General features: G+C 43.0%; 2 protein-coding genes across 3 annotated transcripts in view; one reads left to right on the forward strand and one right to left on the reverse strand.

Moving 5' to 3' along the window:
- The window catches only part of LOC139762846 (uncharacterized), a 52156-nt gene extending 46654 nt beyond the window's left edge, over positions 1 to 5502 (forward strand). Inside the window, exon 7 of the mRNA XM_071688028.1 lies at positions 429 to 5502. Coding sequence (XP_071544129.1) covers positions 429 to 473 — 45 coding nt within the window. The 3' untranslated portion in view covers positions 474 to 5502. The remainder of the gene's footprint in view (positions 1 to 428) is intronic.
- Positions 5503 to 7494: 1992 nt separating this feature from the next.
- The window catches only part of LOC139762848 (protein Skeletor, isoforms B/C-like), a 41299-nt gene continuing 27070 nt past the window's right edge, over positions 7495 to 21723 (reverse strand). For both annotated transcript variants that reach the window (XM_071688029.1, XM_071688030.1), the window contains 5 exons: positions 11795 to 11944; positions 11316 to 11391; positions 10657 to 10777; positions 9756 to 9921; positions 7495 to 9243 (listed from right to left, as the gene is read on the reverse strand). In XM_071688029.1, the coding sequence (XP_071544130.1) occupies positions 8996 to 9243; positions 9756 to 9921; positions 10657 to 10777; positions 11316 to 11391; positions 11795 to 11944 (761 nt within the window). In that variant the 3' untranslated portion in view covers positions 7495 to 8995. The remainder of the gene's footprint in view (positions 9244 to 9755; positions 9922 to 10656; positions 10778 to 11315; positions 11392 to 11794; positions 11945 to 21723) is intronic.

Below are 21723 nucleotides of genomic sequence, written 5' to 3' on the forward strand. Positions count from 1 at the left end.
TTGTTAATTCAACTATATCAAGTTCTTACATTTTTACAAAATAATATCAAATTCATTTAAAATATCTTTCTGCTGATTCAACTATATCCAGTTCTTACATTTCTACCATAATTTAACATGTTATAGTTAATGCCATTAATTTTTTATTTGTTCTATCTTATCATATTCTTTATTTTTTCTATCTTTACTCCTCTTCTCTATTCCATGTTTAGTTCTGATGATCTTCATTATTTTCTAATTCTTGAATTTCCTTTTTTCACTGTCTTTGAATCTGGAATTGTTGAGGTCACTGACTGTTGAGATTTTCAGCAAATTCTGGTTAATATTTCGAAGCAGAAAATCCTATATAAAGACTAAAACCAGTAATGCAATACTTATATGATGAATTCATCTTTGTATCATTCACTTTCATTCTTCTGTCCTTCCAGCACCGCCACATCTGGCTCTCGCAAAAGGGTAAATATTATGATTAGCATTGTGCCCATTGCTGGAAGCTGGCGGCTGCCAGGGGGCGGTCGCACCAGCTCCAGCAATTACCCAATTCGAGGACGAGAGAACTACCACTTAAGGGGCCTCAAGCAGGTCATCCACTACGTAGTCAAGACAGATCCAAAACCAAGATCCATTGGGCACCAGATCTCAGCTCCAGTTCTCAACAGCTTCATGTTCCAGATGTGACCACGCCATCAAGTTCCAGGAGCCATCAACTCCAAGGTCTGGAAGTTGGCACTCCAGGCTCCAGAGGTCGCCAACCACCAGGTCTGGAAGTTGGTACTCCAGGTTCCAGAGGTCGCCAACCACCAGGTCTGGAAGTTGGGACTCCAGGTTCCAGAACTCGTCATCTCCCAAGTCTGGAAGTCAGCAGTCCAGGTTCCAGAGGCCGACAGCTCCAAGCTCTGGAAGTCAGCAGTCCTGGATGCAAAGTCCAGCGGCCTCTGAGTCCAGACATCACCCATGCAAAGGTTCACAAGTCACCCACACGAGGATCTAGGTTCAGCCAACCACAGTCCCCAGACATCATCCACGCAGGAGTTCACAATTCACCAACTCGGGCATGCACAAGTCAGCAATCTCAGGGTTCACAGGTCACACAAACCAAGGCTCAGAAATCGCCATCACAGGAACCAAGACATCCCAAACAGGACACCTAGGAGCAGAGAGAGAGAGAGAGAGAGAGAGAGAGAGAGAGAGAGAGTGTGTGTGTGTGTCCAACTTTCATACCATTAGGGGCGACCAAACCTGGAAATGAGAAAGTTTAGAAAAATTTCCGCATATGCTTCCATGTGTTTGTTCCAGTACATCTGGAACATAGCTCAGCTCATGACCGATCATATGTAGCCTCGCACATATTTTATAAACTGGAAAAGACTCAAAAAGACATTTGTAATGTGAGTTTTGGACTCTGTAGAAATACAAGGACTGGTTTTACCTGATTGCAGCAGCTCTTGGTTCTAGACCATAACCCCCCCCCCTAGTTATCTTACTGCTAAACAAACATATTTAACACAGGATCAGTAGAGTGCTATGTTTACTTGGGCAAAGTCTGACATATTACACTCAGGCATAAAGTGACTTTACTTTTAACTTGTGAACAAAACCTTTCTATGTTCAGGAGATGCAATTAGCTGGGTCAGTTGGTAGAAGACACACCATTCACAATAAATTCTCTGGTATTATAAAAATAATTACTCGTTAATCTCGAATTCTAATATAAAAAATTTAGGCCTTACATCCGTAGTCTTATTAGAATAACAGCTCACAAGCCGTGGAATCCTACCTAGCTACTTGAATGCATGGGAAGTTTGTTTTCTTGTTTGTTTTTGTAGTGTTATAAAGAAATCGGTGACACAGGGTCATATATCATTCCCAGACACACATTAGTCCTGACTCTCAGCTTTGGCTCTTGGGCAAAACTGCATCATCATATGGCATTTTTGCTTATTCTGGAAATGGTAGGACATTTCTCACCCCCACCCCACCCACCCTTCCTCTAAATCACCAGTTCCTCGAACATATATTGCCCCATCTTCCACACCAACAGCAGTTGTAGTAGAATGGTCTATGCCAACGTGGGTCTTCTTATTTCATACAAACTCACACTGGACTATCAAGGAAGGCTGGGTCTGTTAGCCCACTGGCTCTGTTAGCCCACTCACTCATAAAATCTAAATGTTATTGTTTACCACTTCATCATTTCTAACTTCTTATGGGAATTTCTAGAGAAGGCAAGTTAACTCTGCTTTTCCTATATTATTTTCTAGAGAGGCTAAGTTAACTCTGCTTTTCCTATATCATTTTCTAGAGAAGGCAAGTTAACTCTGCTTTTCCTATATTATTTTCTAGAGAAGACAAGTTAACTCTGCTTTTCCTATATTATTTTCTAGAGAAGGCAAGTTAACTGTGCTTTTCCTATATCATTTTCTAGAGAAGGCAAGTTAACGTTGCTTTTCCTATATCATTTTCCAGAGAAGGCAAATTAACTCTGCTTTTCCTATATCATTTTCTAGAGAAGGCAAGTTAACTCTGCTTTTCCTATATCTTTTCTAGAGAAGTCAAGTTAACTCTGCTTTTCCTATATCATTTTCTAGAGAAGGCAAGTTAACTTTGCTTTTCCTATATTATTTTCTAGAGAAGGCAAGTTAACTGTGCTTTTCCTATATCATTTTCTAGAGAAGGCAAGTTAAATTTGCTTTTCCTATATCATCTTCTACAGAAGGCAGGTTAACTTTGCTTTTCCTATATTATTTTCTAGAGAAGGCAAGTTAACTTTGCTTTTCCTATATTATCTTCAAGAGAAGGCAAGTTAACTCTGCTTTTCCTATATTATTTTCTAGAGAAGGCAAGTTAACTCTGCTTTACCTATATTATTTTCTAGAGAAGGCAAGTTAACTCTGCTTCTCCTATATCATTTTCTATTTTGTGGGCCACTCATAAGCTACATATAAGTCTTGTGAGTCACTCAGAAATAACTCATCGGTCGCTCACAGTGCAAAGTTTTATGTTTTGAGTCAGAAAACCAAATTCTGCAGGGCCACTAGGCACATATATTTTCATTTATCAGCTAAAGAGAGTTTATATTTTCATTTATCAGCTAAAGAGAGTTTATATTTTCATTTATCAGCTAAAGAGAGAGTTTATATTTTAACTCACGAGCCATTGACAGATGAAATACAGAATATATTCATGGGAATATCAAGTCAACAATAATATGAGAATTATTGGAACTATGTCTGTCTATACATCAATACATACTTAATATGTATCATACATAGTCCATATGTATCCTACATAGTCAATAGTCAATATGTATCATACATAGTCAATATGTATCATACAGTCAATATGTATCATACATAGTCAATATGTATCATACATAGTCAATATGTATCATACATAGTCAATATGTACCATACATCATCAATATGTATCATATATAGTTAATATGTACCATACATCATCAATATGTATTATACATAGTTCATATGTATCATACATCGTCAATATGTATCATTAAATTTCCCAGCATGGTTGGTGAGTAATGTGGTGAAGGTCTACTTCCACTGATGTTGTAACTAGCTGTTAGCCAGTTAGTCTGCTCAACTTACGAGGTGTGTGTGTGTGTGTGTGGGGTGGGGGGACGTGGGGGTTTCGATCCTGGGACCTTTTGAGTTTGAAGTATAGTGCCACTATAGCTAGGTACAGTGGCTTGCCTGTCACTCATAATGCCTATAGTGCCATTATAAAGTTAGTCAAGACCATCTTTGCTCCAATTTCAAAAGTAATTTTTTCTCCTTTTTTCCCTGAAAAGGGAATTTTGCCCTAATTTTGGACCCCCCTTTTGCCTTGCAATGTCCTTGCGTCTTGATGTAGTATTTTCTTACTAATTGAGCACAGCGGTATGACCCTTGTGCACCATATTATGACCCCATGAACACACTAATACAACCCATGAGTTTGACCTGACCCAGAAGGTCAAAGGTCGTCATATCTTTCTGTTGTGCCTAAGGAAATGGTGACGTGAACTGCAATACTGAAGTTAACACGTTGACCTCAAACTACCTTGACCCGTGGCTCAATTACTCAACCTGCGGTGCTCCCTGACCGTCCAATGAGAGAAGCTCTTGGTGCTGTAATTACGAATCAGATGAACTAGTAGTGGTGCACCGACCAATCAGAGGAACTCGTGGTTCTGTAGTGACCAATCAGAAAAACATAAAGTGCTTCAGTTATCATTCATAAACTGTTTGTGATGCCCTGCAGTGACAGTTAAGAGACTGTTTGTGTTGTAACGACCAATCAGACCCTTTCTTGTGGTGCTTTTCACTGACCAATCAGAACAGTTCTTGGTGCTACAGTACCCAATGAGAGTTCAGGATTGAGAATATATTTTCTCTAGCCTTGAACCTATGTCATATAAGTCAGATCTCAAGATTAATTTCCAATATAATCCTTTTAATTAGTGATATATATATATATATATATATATATACATATATCATCATGCATAAACCTTATTCTTATTCTTAAAGTGTCTGTAGGAGGCCAGCATTATATGGTCTAGTATATACATAATAATATACATATATATATACATTAACCATTGTATGTACTCTTGTGTTGGTTGAATGAGGTTTAGAGTTTGTAATAATGTCTTGAACATTCACTTACGCTAATGTTATCACATATCATTTATTCCCTTGTGCCAAGAGAAGGTTATCTATATAGAAGACTATATAGAAGACTATATAGAAGATATTATAAACAATAATCTTGGATCGTCGGAAATGCTGTTCCCACTTAAGACGCTTAGAAAATTCCTTCTGGAGAAAGGAGGAAGGAGGACCCCCCTCTGCTGTATTTCGCCGCCCCCCCCCCTCCCTTTCAAGCCAAATACAACTGTATCGTCGTTCTATAGAGGTTGTAAATAGAGGAGGTGTACATATCACATGGTTTAAATCTGTACAGTGTACAAGGTGGTCAATAAGGCTGAGCCATGTACATTGTGTAGGAAATGCTCAACATGGCTTAGTAATGTGTGTTGTCAGGGAATCTTGTGTATATGTGGTGTCAGGTGTGGGGGGGGTGTATGGTGTCATGGGGAGGTCAACTGTGGTGTCAAGTGGTGTCAGGTGGCCGTGTGTGTGTATGTGTGGTGGTTGGGTGGTGGGGTATGGTGTTAAGGGGTATGTTGTGCCTGTGTGATGTCAGAGGGAGGTTGTGCGCATGGTGTTGTAGGGAGGTTGTGAGTGTAGTGTTATAGGGGGAGGTTGTATGCGTCAGAAGTCACGTGTCAACAGTGGCCTTATACACATGTTAGCCATATATACATGTTATTTATACTTGAGAAAAATTTGTATTTTGTATTGTTAATATGGTCAGCCGGGATGTTTATTGTTTATTTGTTGTTGGCTCAAAGTTTGTCTAGCAGTGTACAGAAGACAGCAAGAAATATTGTATATGTTGCCATATAATAAATAAATAGTATGTGTATATATCTATATACATTACTGTTTTAATCTACGTTACCTACAGTGATGGCATGTAGATCCCCAAATGTCTGCTCATGTATATACTAAATATTTTGTGAGTGGTTAATATATGCAAATGAGGCCATTTTTCAACAGTTCTCGACACTGGCAAGTTGGATGAACAATTAAGCATAATAAGAATTACCCAGTGCCATATCAAGCAATTAGCTCTGCTATTATGCCAGTAACGAGCAGTAATATATGTTATGACAGAGATGTCTGATGGTTACATCCTCTTCGAAAGAACGTATGACGTTTTCTATAGTTTTCTTGTGAACATGTTCCCAGTTCCCAGTGAACAAGTCACATGTCCCACACATGGCAAACCTAAAGTCCTATAGCAGTGGGTGTGTGTGATCACTGCTAACCTATTTCTTCTATCTAAAAGCCTAGCTCTTGTGATCTCTTGTACCTTATTTCGTGTTCAAAAAATAAATTAGTTTTGTTATCAATTATTTTATTTTGTGTTTAAAACGGCTAGTCTTCTTATGAATTATCTTATTTCGTGTTTAAAAGCCTAGTTTGTTATCAATTACCTTGTTTCATGTTGAAAAGTCTAGTTTTGTTATCAATTACCTTATTTCGTGTTGAAAAGTCTGGTTTTATCAATCGTCTTATTTTGTGTTTAAAAACCTATCAACTGCGCTCCTTCCTACCCTGTTTGGCGTTTAAAGCCCCTTTTTGGCATTTAAAGACCCTATTTGGTGTTTAAAGCCCTATTTGGCATTTAAAAACCCTAGTTGGCATTTAAAGACCCTATTTGGCATTTAAAAAACCTATTTGGCGAATAAAGACCCTATTTGGCATTTAAAGACCCTATTTGGCGTTTAAAACCCCCTATTAGACGTTAAAAGACCGTATTTGGCGATTAAAATCCCCACTTGGAGTTTGAAGCCCCCCTATTTGGAGTTTAAACCCCTATTTGGCGTTTAAAGACCCTGTATTGGCGTTTAAAGACCCTATTTGGCGTTTAAAGCTTCCTAGGTCGGGAGATTTATGAAGATCTCCCTAGCGTTGCCTTTGTCACCTACGACCCTCGACTGTGGGTCCGTCCCACACGACCACGGGCCTCCCAACAGTGACTCGGTAGGTCGCTGCGACCCCCAGGGTGAGGACACGAACCCACTCTACTAGTGAGGTGTCCCGCACCCGGGGCGCTTCTGGGGCGAATACAGACCCCTGCTCACCCCAGCATGGTCCGTAGGCCCCTCCACGGCAGCGAAAGGGAAGAGAATGGGTTAAAGTGAGAGAGAAAGTGGTCTGATAACATCCACAAGAGCAGATTTGAATGGCAGAGACCCTCAGCAGCCCGCGGGGTTCCAACGGGAGGTCCGCGGGCCGTGGGAGGGTCTCTGAATATCAACTCGGACCCTTGCTTCCTCAGACGAGGGTGGTGGTGGGAGCTTGATATCCGATGGTTATTTGGGTAATACCGCGTAGAAAATAAGCTTATGCTGGCTCGAGCTTAAGCTGCAAGCTTAAGATTGAAGCTTGTGTGATCCTATGTCCGCACTGAGGCAGGTAGGAGTGGTAATTATCTTCGGAATTTAAAATAAACTCTTGATTGGCGGCCATGACACCAGCTCGATGCCAAGTGACGTATGTCAACGAGCAGACGACAGAACCTGTGGCTGTTCAAATCAGGTCACACCCTCCCCAGGTGAGCCATTCCACGTTGACCACATACCCCATTAATATCCTTATATTCTATATAAATTTAGACTATTTGTGTAAGTTTAATAAATTATCTATCTCTTGGTAGACCAGTTCACTCTTCCTTCTCCATTTTCCATGGTTGATTCAAGTCATTGAGGTCAACGGTCGTAATGGATGCAACGTCAACAGAATCGCGTAAACAACGTTGAAAATGGAAATACTTCTTCTAAAAAGTACTTATAATGCCAAAATTCATCGCCTGAGATGATACCACAATGATCAAAATGGTGTACAATGAAAGGAAAAAAAATTACTTTTCAACGAGTTTATTATTAATCAACAAAACACAGATGGAGACTCGGCTCCATAATTGATCCTCTTTTGACCGACTCACCAGGCATGCGCCATCATGGATGACGTCACAAGGACGTTTTACAATATACGTCTACAATTTACAAAAACGACTTACAACCTGGTTGTTTTAGTCAACACACTCATAACATACTCATGATTGCTTTATAAAGGGTAAATTAATGAAATAATTTGCCTTATAGGATTCACCGATCTTTTTTTAAAAAAGAAAATACAATTGAATTTCAACATTATGAAAATAATTCAATTTTTCAATTCTGTTCGAGTGAATCTTATAAAGGGGTTTTTATTTAATAATGAAAGGCATAAATAACCAAACAGCATAGTAGGGGATGACGTTAAAAACTACTTCAAATAACCTATGAACTTTAGGTCAGAGTCAAATTCAAAAATATAAAACTGGAGAACAAAAAATGGAGGACGGGTTGGGTACAGTGTCGTCCCCCACACATGCAGACCCACATGTGCGCTACATAATCGATTGTAAATGGTTCACTTTAAAAGCCAAAAAAGAAAAATTCCTCGAGGGCATATTGCCGGGACAATATAGTTAGATTAAAGTTTTGGTGCGGGAGATTGCGCCTAAACTGCTGGTTAAGGGTATGGTTGTTAAGGGAGCAAATTGGACAATTCAGAGGCAGAATGAAGTGAATGTCACCTTAGGCCACACGAGTCTTGGCTGGGAGCTGAAGTTAGGGGAAAAAAATATATATATATGGCCAGACCTGATGCTGAGAATTTCTATTAAGATAAATGTGGAAAATAAACCATTTATTCTCATTATCCTAAGGCTTGGCCATTGTGTTATTTATTTACATCTGTTTATTCCACTGTGTTGAAAATGAAGATAAAACATACGGGTCCATCGTGAGAGGCCATTAACAACATGACAACCGAAGTGAAGGTCAAGCCAATTTAGACCTTGACATAGTAATTGGCTTCGTCAATACACGTATTAAACCTGTTTAATCTTCATATAAAAAGTAACTGAAAGATTTTCAGTAAAGTGTGTTGATAAACACATGTTTTTTTTATGATAAAGACATTATTTTTGAGATTATTATGTACTTTATGATGTTTTAATCAGATGGCAGAGTAAATTGTGTTATGGGGAAACGGAAAGTGAAGTAGTTCGAGTGAGTAGAAAGCTCCTACGAGATATGGGGAGTGTATGGTTTGGGGAGATGGGGAGATTATAGCTTGTGTGATGTAAGGAGGTGGGGGAGAGGGAGGGGGAGAGTGTAGAGGGGGAGGGGGGAAGGTGTAGGGGGGGTGGGAAGGGGGGTATGATGGTGTAGCAGACGCCAGCGTGTTACCGCTACATGGAGAGGGGGAAGGGGTCATGTGGAGGGGGGTGAGGGGTGTGGGTGGGTTTGGGGGGGGCGGGCCAGATGCCTGGCTCTCCCCCCAACCCCTAACCCCCTTTTTTCCCCCCCACCTTACTTCGGGAGGGAGTTTAGGGAGGGAGGAATAAGAGCATTGGGGTCAAAGGTCACGGAGGAGAGCATGCCTTTCGTAGGGGACCAGACCCCGAAATACTGGATGGGTTGACCTCGTAGCTCCCGGGGTATGTCCAACAAGAGGGAGTCTCTGTTGTATTTGGTCAAAGGCTGGGTCGACCCCCGCTCGTCCGGCACCTGAGATCCGCTGGCTCTGGCGTTGCCGCTCCCCATCACAAAGATGGCATCTGTAATACGGGAAATGCCGGATTATAGAAGGTCTCTTCTATATCTATATCTATATATATATATATATATATATATATATATATATATATATAGGAAAGGATCACAATTTTGCGCGTGATCAAGATATTCCTATGAGTCCACGGGGGGAAAATGAAACAGGATAAGTTGCCAAGTGCACTTTCGTGTCATAATCACATCATCAGGGGAGACATAAGAGAGAAATATAACAGTCACTTGATATACATCGAAGAGACGAAGCTACGACGCCATTTGGTAAGATATATATCAAGTGACTGTTATATTTCTCTCTTGTGTCTCCCCTGATGATGTGATTATGACACGAAAGTGCACTTGGGAACTTTTCATGTTTCATTTTCCCCCGTGGACTCAAAGGAATATATATATATATATATATATATATATATATATATATATATATATATATATATATATATATATATTCACTCACCCTGGGTGCAGTATATTATACTCTCTCTCCCCAGTTACTCACCCTGGACGGTGGGGTCGAAGGAGAAGTCGTCGATCTTGATGGTGTCTGTGTCCAGGATGGTCACGGTCGAGGCCTTCACCAGGGGTTTGTTGTTCTCCAACCCCACCGCCACCTGGGGCGCCGGCTTCACCAAGTCCCTGGCGATTCTCACGTGACCGAAGTCAATCTAGAAGAAATCACGTTCTTTATCAACTTATTTAACATTTACTTATTAAAGACTATTGCAATCATTTCAGTAAGGGAGAGAGAGAGAGAGAGAGAGAGAGAGAGAGAGAGAGAGAGAGAGAGAGAGAGAGAGAGAGAGAGAGAGAGAGAGAGAGAGAGAGATAATTCACTTGAGTTATCCCATATATCTTACGTTTTCTTTTAACTAACCTCATAACAGAAAATGATACACTTGATGGGGGAAACTATACTAAAAACAACTTTTAAAGAAATTTCTAATAAATCTTAGGTTACTCTTAAGTATGAAAGTACTGACGAGTCACTTAAAAAGACATTCTAATAAAAATAGATAGGCTAGCGCGTAGCGTTCACCGCAGGAGAATATCTAGAACTACGTAGAAATGAGTCTTTTTAGGACTTAGGTGTCTTCAAGAGGTATAGGTTTGAGAGAGAGAGAGAGAGAGAGAGAGAGAGAGAGAGAGAGAGTAGACGGGTAGTATAGATAGATAGACTGAAAGAGAGTAGATGGGTAGTATAGATAGATAGATAGAGAGAGAATAGACGGGTAGTATAGATAGATAGATAGAAAGAGAGTAGATGGGTAGTATAGATAGATAGATAGAGAGTAGATGGGTAGTACAGATAGATAGATAGAGAGTAGATGGGTAGTAGTCGTAGTGGTAGTAGTAGCAGTAGTAGTAGTTAACGAGGGTAATGGGTAGTTGGGATGACTCACAGCAAATTTGCGGCACCAGACGGAGAACCACTGAACATCATTTAACGACCGTTGACCTTTCTTGGTAATGGGGAACTTCAGCACTAGGTTCTTCCTGTTGTATGGGCCTAACACGTCCTTCCTGGGGGGGGAAGGGGGAGAGTTAGTGATGATGGTGATGGTGGCAGATGAGGGGGATGAATGAGACAAGTGTTGGAGGGCGAGGGGTAGTGTTGGTGATGGTGGGTGGGTGTTGGAGAGACGTAGTGGTGGTGGTGGGTTGGGTGAGTGTTGCAGAATAGAGGTAGTGTTGGTGATGGTGGGGTGAGTGTTGGTGATAGTGGGTGGGTGGGTGTTGGTGATGGTGGGGTGAGTGTTGGAGAGAGGTAGTGTTGGTGATGGTGGGTGGGTGGGGTGGGTGAGTGTTGGTAATGGTGGGTGGGTGGGTGTTGGTGATGGCGGGTGGGTGAGTGTTGGTGATGGCGGGTGGGTGAGTGTTGGTGATGGTGGGTGGGTGTTGGTGATGGTGGGGTGGGTGGGTGTTGGTGATGGTGGTGGGGGGTGGGTGTTGGTGATGGTGGGGTGGGTGGGTGTTGGTAATGGTGGGTGGGTGGGTGGGTGTTGGTGATGGTGTTGGTGATGGTGGGGTGAGTGTTGGAGAGAGGTAGTGGGCAACTCACCTTCCCTTTTCATCAGGTATGATGAAACCTCGAGTTGAGGGTACTTCATCCTTGTTGCCCGCGAAGAAGAACGCGTCTGTAACGAGTTAACGATGGTTAACCTCCACACACACACGCACACAATACCTCTGCTCTTCAACAGTAAAGGACTCGAACCCGGAACATATTTGTGGTATTACGGAACACCCACCATTGACTGTGACTCAGGGGCGATAATGGATAACCGGCTTGCGTTCTCAACTACCACACAAAGGTTCCTGGGTTCGAATCCTCACTCTTGGAGGGCACTGAAGTGTGATATATAGCAATACAATTATACAAAGCAATTATAGTCCACTTAAACAATTATAGTACACTTAAACAATTATAGTACACTTAAACAATTATAATACACTTAAACTATCAACTTCAAGGGTTTAAACTCCGTGGGCAAATCAGCCATCGGGTTCCCCCACTTCGCGATGCGGAGGGATACGAACCTGGGGCCTCGCCGTCGTATGTGAAGCCTTCGATGAAGAGGGTGATGTTGTTCACGGCGTAGACATCCCCGGTGACGTCATGCTCCAGGGTGGAGAGCCGGCCGATGTAACTGCCCTTGTATGGCGCGCTGGCGGACGCAAGATTCACCCCTGAAATACTGAGGACCAGTTAGTAGCTGGCAACACCGCAGTCTACGTCACGGGAAATGAATAACTGGCAACACCGCCATCTACGTCTCGGGTAATGAATAAGTGGCACACCGCAGTCTACGTCACGGGTAATGAATAACTGGCAACACCGCAGTCTACGTCACGGGAAATGAATAACTGGCAACACCGCAGTCTACGTCACGGGTAATGAATAAGTGGCAACACCGCCGTCTACGTCACGGGTAATGAATAACTGGCAACACCGCAGTCTACGTCACGGGTAATGAATAACTGGCAACACCGCAGTCTACGTCACGGGTAATGAATAACTGGCAACACCGCCGTCTACGTCACGGGTAATGAATAAGTGGCAACACCGCCGTCTACGTCACGGGTAATGAATAACTGGCAACACCGCCGTCTACGTCACGGGTAATGAATAACTGGCAACACCGCCGTCTACGTCACGGGTAATGAATCAGTACGATCGTTAAAGAAGAAAACGTGAGAAGGGTGGTTGTGGGTTGTCTGCTGTGCAGTGGTGTGGGACCTGACCAATCAGGTGACGTACATTACCAGGTCTGACCTGTTCACCCAGGTCACGTGTACATAGTGAACTGTTATTATTACTATTATTATTATTATTATTATTATTATTATTATTATTATTATCATTATTATTATTATCATTATTATTATTATTATTATTATTATCATTATTGATGATGATAAAGAACTTTATTTATTGCCAATAAATTGATACTCCAATTAATAATAATAATAATAATAATAATAATAATAATAATAATAATAAATGGAAGCAGAAGATGAATAACATACGTGTGTGAATAAATGTAAAAGGAATAAATTGACACAAAATAATGAATAAATATAAATGAATAAATAAAGATAATATATAATATATATATATATATATATATATATATATATATATATATATATATATATATATATATATATATATATATATATATATTAGGTGAGGCTGGAGAATATATATATATATATATATATATATATATATATATATATATATATATATATATATATATATATATATATATATATTCTCCAGCCTCACCTAATCATTGGCCATATACATCGCTATTTCCTCCCCAGGTACACCCCCCCCCCCACCACAAATAACCTCCCCACACCAGCCTTCCTCACCCCCACACATCCCCCCACAGTTGCCGCTACCCGGCCATGACCACCGTGACCTTTGACCTCAGAGACGAGAGGTCAAATACATGACCCAGCCTCTCACAACCTTTCCTTCCTGAACCATCCATTATCATAATCAAGATATATATATATATATATATATATATATATATATATATATATATATATATATATATATATATATATATATATATTAGCTCTGTCAAAGATATATCGTTGTGTTCAAGGGTCGTACCGTCGTGTGTTCAAGGGTCGTACCGTCGTGTGTTCAAGAGTCGTACCGTCGTGTGTTCAAGGGCCGTACCGTCGTGTGTTCAAGGGTCGTACCGTCGTGTGTTCAAGGGCCGTACCGTCGTGTGTTCAAGGGTCGTACCGTCGTGTGTTCAAGGGTCGTACCGTCGTGTGTTCAAGAGTCGTACCGTCGTGTGTTCAAGGGCCGTACCGTCGTGTGTTCAAGGGTCGTACCGTCGTGTGTTCAAGGGCCGTACCGTCGTGTGTTCAAGGGTCGTACCGTCGTGTGTTCAAGGGTCGTACCGTCGTGTGTTCAAGGGTCGTACCGTCGTGTGTTCAAGGGTCGTACCGTCGTGTGTTCAAGGGTCGTACCGTCGTGTGTTCAAAGGTCATACCGTCGTGTGTTCGAGGGTCGTACCGTCGTGTTCAATGACCAAGTCATATATATTGCTATGTTACATTGTTCAATTGAACTATCCTGGTCAGTAACATGTATAGCTAGCCAGGGTAGTTAACCTATTCCACTATGACAGTTTTCTTCCTAAGTTCAAAATTCGTCAAAAAAAGATTATATTACCAGAAATTAGAAGAAAAAAAATATGTGAACTTAAAAAGCTGAACATGATGTAATATGGCTGAACACATGAACAACCAAATAACATAATGTAAAGGCGAAACAAGCGTGCAATCTCAAATTGCACTTCCGTGCTTGTTTCAAAGACTTAATGACCCTATGATCATTGAACTATGACCTCTTGACCTTGATGAGGTACTGCACTTCAACTCTCACTTCCTGTTCATATATTTTTTTGAAGCAGTTCCGCCTTACCATTGCATATACAATCATCTATTTCATCATTCAGTCCTTTCCTTGTTTTTCTGTTATTGTTGCCAAACCATTTACCCCATTTGGTTGTAATTTATAAGTTATAATTGGGTTATGTATTGTTATCTCTGTGTCAAGTTTGACCTCACTAGGTCAACAGGAAAGACCTTAAATTAACGCTAGATTTACCATCACGAATTTGGAATTAGGCGCATGGCACAAAAGGCGTATATGGTACATAATCACCTCCCACCCCCTCAGCCCGCGAACTTTGACCTCTCACAGATGACCCCTCAGGGCCTCAATTAATGGCCATACAACAGCCTTGTCTCTAGAGGTGATCAAGGCTTCACTAAATGGTGGTTCGGTGGTTCAAACTATCGTCCATGTGAAGCTGGTTCCATGTTCTAAAACACAAGTTAGGGTTGTACCTCTAATACACCGGATCTCACGGTTACAATCATAATAATTCTGTCCCCCCCTGAATCTGGGGGGGTTGTGGGGGGGGAGGGATTTCCCTGGGGGTTCAGGGTCGACAACAACCCATGTCACCCGCCCTTAACCATTCCGCCATGATGGCCGGGCGCGACGTAGCCCCTCCAGCACGTTTTCGTACGATGGCGTCCGTGCGTGTGGCGAGGTACGATGATTCCAATTTTTTTTTTTTTTCCTTGCCTTACGATAACTTGTTCTAACTCAGGTTCATCAAAGGGGGTAATCCCACAATGATTGGCATAATGTCCGTAAATCATGAGATAAACTGATAATCCTCGCCCTTCTAGGCTCGTACGCCCGCCAGGGACGTTGCCAAATACGATAATGTTTCCGCCTTCCAAGTGCGTTGCCAAATACCATCATTTCTAACCAATTGTTATGCATATCATTGCCACGAGAACAATTGTTATTCAAGCTTGTTCTTGTCATTATCAATGCTAGACGTAGGATCTCTCGTCTCCAGAAAATAATAATTATCGTACTGCGCCAATGCTAACAACTTTGTTTATATACATACGGTAATTTTTTTCTCTCTCCCTCGTGTATTTTTCTTCCTAATTGCCACTGAGACGTGCCAAATTGTTTCGTACGCTGGTCATGGGTTATTTCCGGCTTTTACTTTCTCCAGCGTCTACAAATAATGACTACTTGAGCGTTTTTTTATATATATTTTTTTAAAACAAGTTTGCGTATCTTAAAAAAAAAATGTGTTTTGATATTCTTCTCATAATATGTTACTTTCTGTAGATGTGTTGTGGGTTTATTCTTCATATTTGCCTTCCCTGCCGACCCCAGACCTTGACTTAAGCGTTTAAAAAAAAAAATAAAAGATAAATGACAGGTAAAAATGTTCACGTCTCCTTGTTTACATAGCATTGTGTGTGTGTGTGTGTGTGTGTGTGTGTGCAAGTCATTTCCGTAGATGACGTATTACATCAAGCGCTACAACCCTCTACAACCACAACCTTCACCATGTGTCTCTACAACCACAACCTTCACCACGTGTCTACAACCACAACCTTCACCACGTGTCTCTACAACCACAACCTTCACCACGTGTCTCTACAACCACAACCATCACCACGTGTCTCTACAACCACAACCTACACCACGTGTTTCTACAACCACAACCTTCACCACGTGTCTCTACAACCACAACCTTCACCACGTGTCTCTACAACCACAACCATCACCACGTGTCTCTACAACCACAAACTTCACCACGTGTCTCTACAACCACAACTTACACCACGTGTCTCTACAACCACAACCATCACCACGTATCTACAACCACAACCTTCACCACGTGTCTCTACAACCACAACCTTCACGTGTCTCTACAACCACAACCTTCAACACGTGTCTCTACAACCACAATCATCACCACGTGTCTCTACAACCACAACCTTCACCACGTGTCTCTACAACCACAACCATCACCACGTGTCTCTACAACCACAACCTTCACCACGTGTCTCTACAACCACAACCATCACCACGTGTCTCTACAACCACAACCTTCACCACGTGTCTCTACAACCACAACCTACACCACGTGTCTCTACAACCACAACCTTCACCACGTGTCTCTACAACCACAACCTTCACCACGTGTCTCTACAACCACAACCTTCACCACGTGTCTCTACAACCACAACCTTCACCACGTGTCTACAACCACAACCTTCACCACGTGTCTACAACCACAACCATCACCACGTGTCTACAACCACAACCTTCACCACGTGTCTCTACAACCACAACCTTCACCACGTGTCTCTACAACCACAACCTTCACCACGTGTCTCTACAACCACAACCATCACCACGTGTCTACAACCACAACCTACACCACGTGTCTACAACCACAACCTTCACCACGTGTCTACAACCACAACCTACACCACGTGTGTCTATAACCACAACCTACACCACGTGTCTCTACAACCACAACCTACACCACGTGTTTCTACAACCACAACCTTCACCACGTGTCTACAACCACAACCTTCACCACGTGTCTCTACAACCACAACCATCACCACGTATCTACAACCACAACCTTCACCACGTGTCTACAACCCTTTTGTGTCCTAAAACTCATCATTAATTACCATGTAATTACCAGGTACGTAATTACATCCTGTACTACATGTACACTTTGTACCTTGCAGGTGATCAAGGGCCACACATGGCCGGTCCGGGCCACACATGGCCGACCTGGGCCACACATGGCCGACCTGGGCCACACATAGCCGGCCTGGGCCACACATGGCCGACCTGGGCCACACATGGCCGGCCCGGGCCACACATGGCTGGCCTGGGCCACACATGGCCGATCCGGGCCACACATGGCCGGCCTGGGCCACACATAGCCGGCCTGGGCCACACACATGGCCGACCTGGGCCACACACATGGCCGACCTGGGCCACACATGGCCGGCCTCGGCCACATATGGCCGGCCTGGGCCACACACATGGCCGACCTGGGCCACACACATGGCCGACCTGGGCCACACACATGGCCGACCTGGGCCACACATGGCCGGCCCGGGCCACACATGGCCGACCTGGGCCACACACATGGCCGACCTGGGCCACACACATGGCCGACCTGGGCCACACACATGGCCGACCTGGGCCACACCCATGGCCGACCTGGGCCACACATGGCCGGCCTGGGCCACACATGGCCGACCTGGGCCACACACATGGCCGACCTGGGCCACACATAGCCGGCCTGGGCCACACACATGGCCGACCTGGGCCACACACATGGCCGACCTGGGCCACACATGGCCGACCTGGGCCACACATGGCCTTCCCCTACATGTACCGGGATGAGGTCACTTCTCACGTGACCCCGCCATTTTGACCTCACGGAATGAGGTATGGGTGGGCACCATGACCTTTGACACCATCAACCATTAATTACCCTTGACACCAATGACCCCCAGCCGGGGTCATAGTGAAGGTCACTATGGCTAACGAGGCAATACAAGACCCATTGTTACCTGGTAACAAACATGTTGTTTACCCTGAATTACTTGCCTGTTGTTTACCCTAAACCACCTCCCTGTTGTTTACCCTAAAATATCTTCCTGTTGTTTACTCTAAACCACCTCCCTGTTGTTTACCCTAAACTATCTTCCTGTTGTTTACCCTAAACCACCTCCCTGTTGTTTACCCTAAACTATCTTCCTGTTGTTTACCCTAAACCACCTCCCTGTTGTTTACCCTAAACTATCTTCCTGTTGTTTACTCTAAACCACCTCCCTGTTGTTTACCCTAAACTATCTTCCTGTTGTTTACCCTAAACCACCTCCCTGTTGTTTACCCTAAACTATCTTCCTGTTGTTTACCCTAAACCACCTCCCTGTTGTTTACCCTAAACTATCTTCCTGTTGTTTACTCTAAACTACCTCCCTGTTGTTTACCCTAAACTACCTCCCTGTTGTTTACCCTAAACTATCTTCCTGTTGTTTACTCTAAACTACCTCCCTGTTGTTTACCCTAAACTACCTCCCTCTTGTTTTCCTGTTGTTTACCCTAAACCAACTCCATGTTGTTTACTCTAAACCAACTCCCTGTTGTTTACCCTAAACTATCTTCCTGTTGTTTACCCTAAACCAACTCCCTGTTGTTTACTCTAAACCACCTCCCTGTTGTTTACCCTAAACTATCTTCCTGTTGTTTACCCTAAACTACATTCCTATTGTTAACCCTAAACTACCTTCCTGTTGTTTGACCTAAACTACCTTTACAGTTGTTCATGTGTTGTGATGGCAAGGGTTGTGATGTGAGGTCTGGGGCCCACTTCAACCCCCCCTGGCGTGTCTGTCTGTCTGGTTGTACGTAACACTGTGGACACAACCATAAATATAAACAGGTTCACAACCCAATAACCTACAACTGTTTGCTCAGTTATTATAACAATCAGGGCATCCATTGTTATAAATCTATAACATAAATTATGAGTCTAATAATTCTATATCAACTGTGAAATTGGTCAATTATATTTCTTAAAATTATGATCTTCAAAGTCAACGAATGGTGGATATATATATATATATATATATATATATATATATATATATATATATATATATATATATATATATATATATATTCCTATGAGTCCATGGGGTAAAATGAAACAGGATAAGTTGCCAAGTGCACTTTCGTGTCATAATCACATCATCATCAGGGGAGACACAAGAGAGAAATATAACAGTCGCTTGATATATACAACCAAGAGACGAAGCTACGACGCCATTTGGGTAAACAAGTGATTATCACACATCTATATATATATATATATATATATATATATATATATATATATATATATATATATATATATATATATATAAAACTTTCACAATAGAATAGTTTCAAAGATTAGACATTCTTATATTTCCTACAATTACTTTAATTCTGTGTATGACGATTTCTCGCTTCTAATACACTATAAATGTTTCCGAAGAACTGGTTTCTATATTTCTGAGAAATGGTCAACACCTCACAGACCCATATCTAACCATCACTATCTAATTAACCCCATTTCTCAGGTATGGGAGAAGGGTTGTACACTGGTGAGGGGGCCCCCATCTCTTGTACTGTACGGGGAGGGGGTTGTACACTGGTGAGGGGCCCCCCATCTCTTGTACTGTACGGGGAGGGAGTTGTACACTGGTGAGGGCCCCCATCTCTTGTACTGTACGGGGAGGGGGTTGTACACTGGTGAGGGCCCCCATCTCTTGTACTGTACGGGGAGGGAGTTGTACACTGGTGAGGGCCCCCATCTCTTGTACTGTACGGGGAGGGAGTTGTACACTGGTGAGGGCCCCCATCTCTTGTACTGTACGGGGAGGGAGTTGTACACTGGTGAGGGCCCCCATCTCTTGTACTGTACGGGGAGGGAGTTGTACACTGGTGAGGGCCCCCATCTCTTGTACTGTACGGGGAGGGGGTTGTACACTGGTGGGGGCCCATCTCTTGTACTGTACGGGGAGGGAGTTGTACACTGGTAGGGCCCCCATCTCTTGTACTGTACGGGGAGGGGGTTGTACACTGGTGAGGGCCCCCATCTCTTGTACTGTACGGGGAGGGGGTTGTACACTGGTGGGGGCCCCCATCTCTTGTACTGTACGGGGAGGGAGTTGTACAATGGTGGGGGCCCCCATCTCTTGTACTGTACGGGGAGGGAGTTGTACAATGGTGGGGGCCCCCATCTCTTGTGCTGTACGGGGAGGGGGTTGTACACTGGTTGGGGCCCCCATCTCTTGTACTGTACGGGGAGGGGGTTGTACACTGGTTGGGGCCCCTATCTCTTGTACTGTACGGGGAGGGAGTTGTACAATGGTGGGGCCCCCATCTCTTGTGCTGTACGGGGAGGGGGTTGTACACTGGTTGGGGCCCCCATCTCTTGTACTGTACGGGGAGGGGGTTGTACACTGGTGGGGCCCCCATCTCTTGTACTGTACGGGGAGGGGGTTGTACACTGGTTGGGGCCCCATGACTTGTACTGTACGGGGAGGGAGTTGTACACTGGTGGGGGCCCCCATCTCTTGTACTGTACGGGGAGGGGGTTGTACACTGGTTGGGGCCCCATGACTTGTACTGTACGGGGAGGGAGTTGTACACTGGTGGGGGCCCCCATCTCTTGTACTGTACGGGGAGGGGGTTGTACACTGGTGGGGCCCCCATCTCTTGTACTGTACGGGGAGGGGGTTGTACACTGGTTGGGGCCCCATGACTTGTACTGTACGGGGAGGGAGTTGTACACTGGTGGGGGCCCCCATCTCTTGTACTGTACGGGGAGGGAGTTGTACACTGGTTGGGGCCCCCATCTCTTGTACAACGGTAACAACAGTTCAACAACCACAACAAATTACAACCCTTACAACATTACAACAAGAAGAACAAAGAGAAAACGACATGTTCCCTCCAGGTCAGACCTGACTCCCACTTCGCGAAATTTAAAGACGGTGAAAAATATATGACGTCAGAACGTAAACCCATCGCGAATTATAATTCCCGGCTAAAATACTGAGGGTTGGCTGTTACTTCCACCCCCCCTCCTCCCTCCCCCCCGTATAAAAACGGCCGTTACCGAGTGTCTGGCAAGGGGTCAACCCACACCACTTTCTCCTTCGTGTGGGGGGATGGGGGGGGGGGGGGAGACAAGCACTTTCTCCCCAGGGGTAAGTGTTCACTTTCTCTGTACAATGACCTGTTCCTTAAGTGTGTACACACACACACACACACACACACGAGACCCGGCGTTTATATAAATTTTCATTTAAATCTAAATCTAAATACCTTGTATACATTAAACGATGGTAAAGGGTCGTAACCCCCAGCCAAACAGTGGGGGGGTCATGGCTTAATTGGGTAATTACCATTACTAGTTACCCATTAGTCGTTGTTAATGGGCGTTTATATAAATGACGTGTGTGCTTATTTATCAATGGAGTTGTTATAATAAATCTAAATTGGCATTTATCATGAATGATATTAAACGCTTGTGGCATTAAATAAATATCGCTTTATTTAAATAAAATGTCGCTTTATTTAAATAAAATGCCGCTTTATTTAAATAAAATGCCGGTTTAATGTCGCTTTATTTAAATAAAATGCCGCTTTATTTAAATAAAATGCCGCTTTATTTAAATAAAATGCCGGTTTAATGTCGCTTTATTTAAATAAAATGCCGCTTTATTTAAATAAAATGCCGCTTTATTTAAATAAAATGCCGGTTTAATGTCGCTTTATTTAAATAAAATGCCGCTCTTTAAATAAATAAAATGTCGCACTTTATATACACGTGAAGAAAGACATGTGGAAAGCATTATTAATACGAGTATAAATCATAAGTTGAATAACGGCTAACCAGCAGTTTGGCACCTTAACTACCAGGGTCGAACAGGCGTACATCTGCCTCGTTCAACAGTTTAAAAGGCATTTTTTTTTCACGTTTTTGTACACAGATGATAGAGTGATTTGCATACATCTATCT

The sequence above is a fragment of the Panulirus ornatus genome, chromosome 45 (genome assembly GCF_036320965.1).
Source record: "Panulirus ornatus isolate Po-2019 chromosome 45, ASM3632096v1, whole genome shotgun sequence".
NCBI classification, from domain to species: domain Eukaryota; kingdom Metazoa; phylum Arthropoda; class Malacostraca; order Decapoda; family Palinuridae; genus Panulirus; species Panulirus ornatus.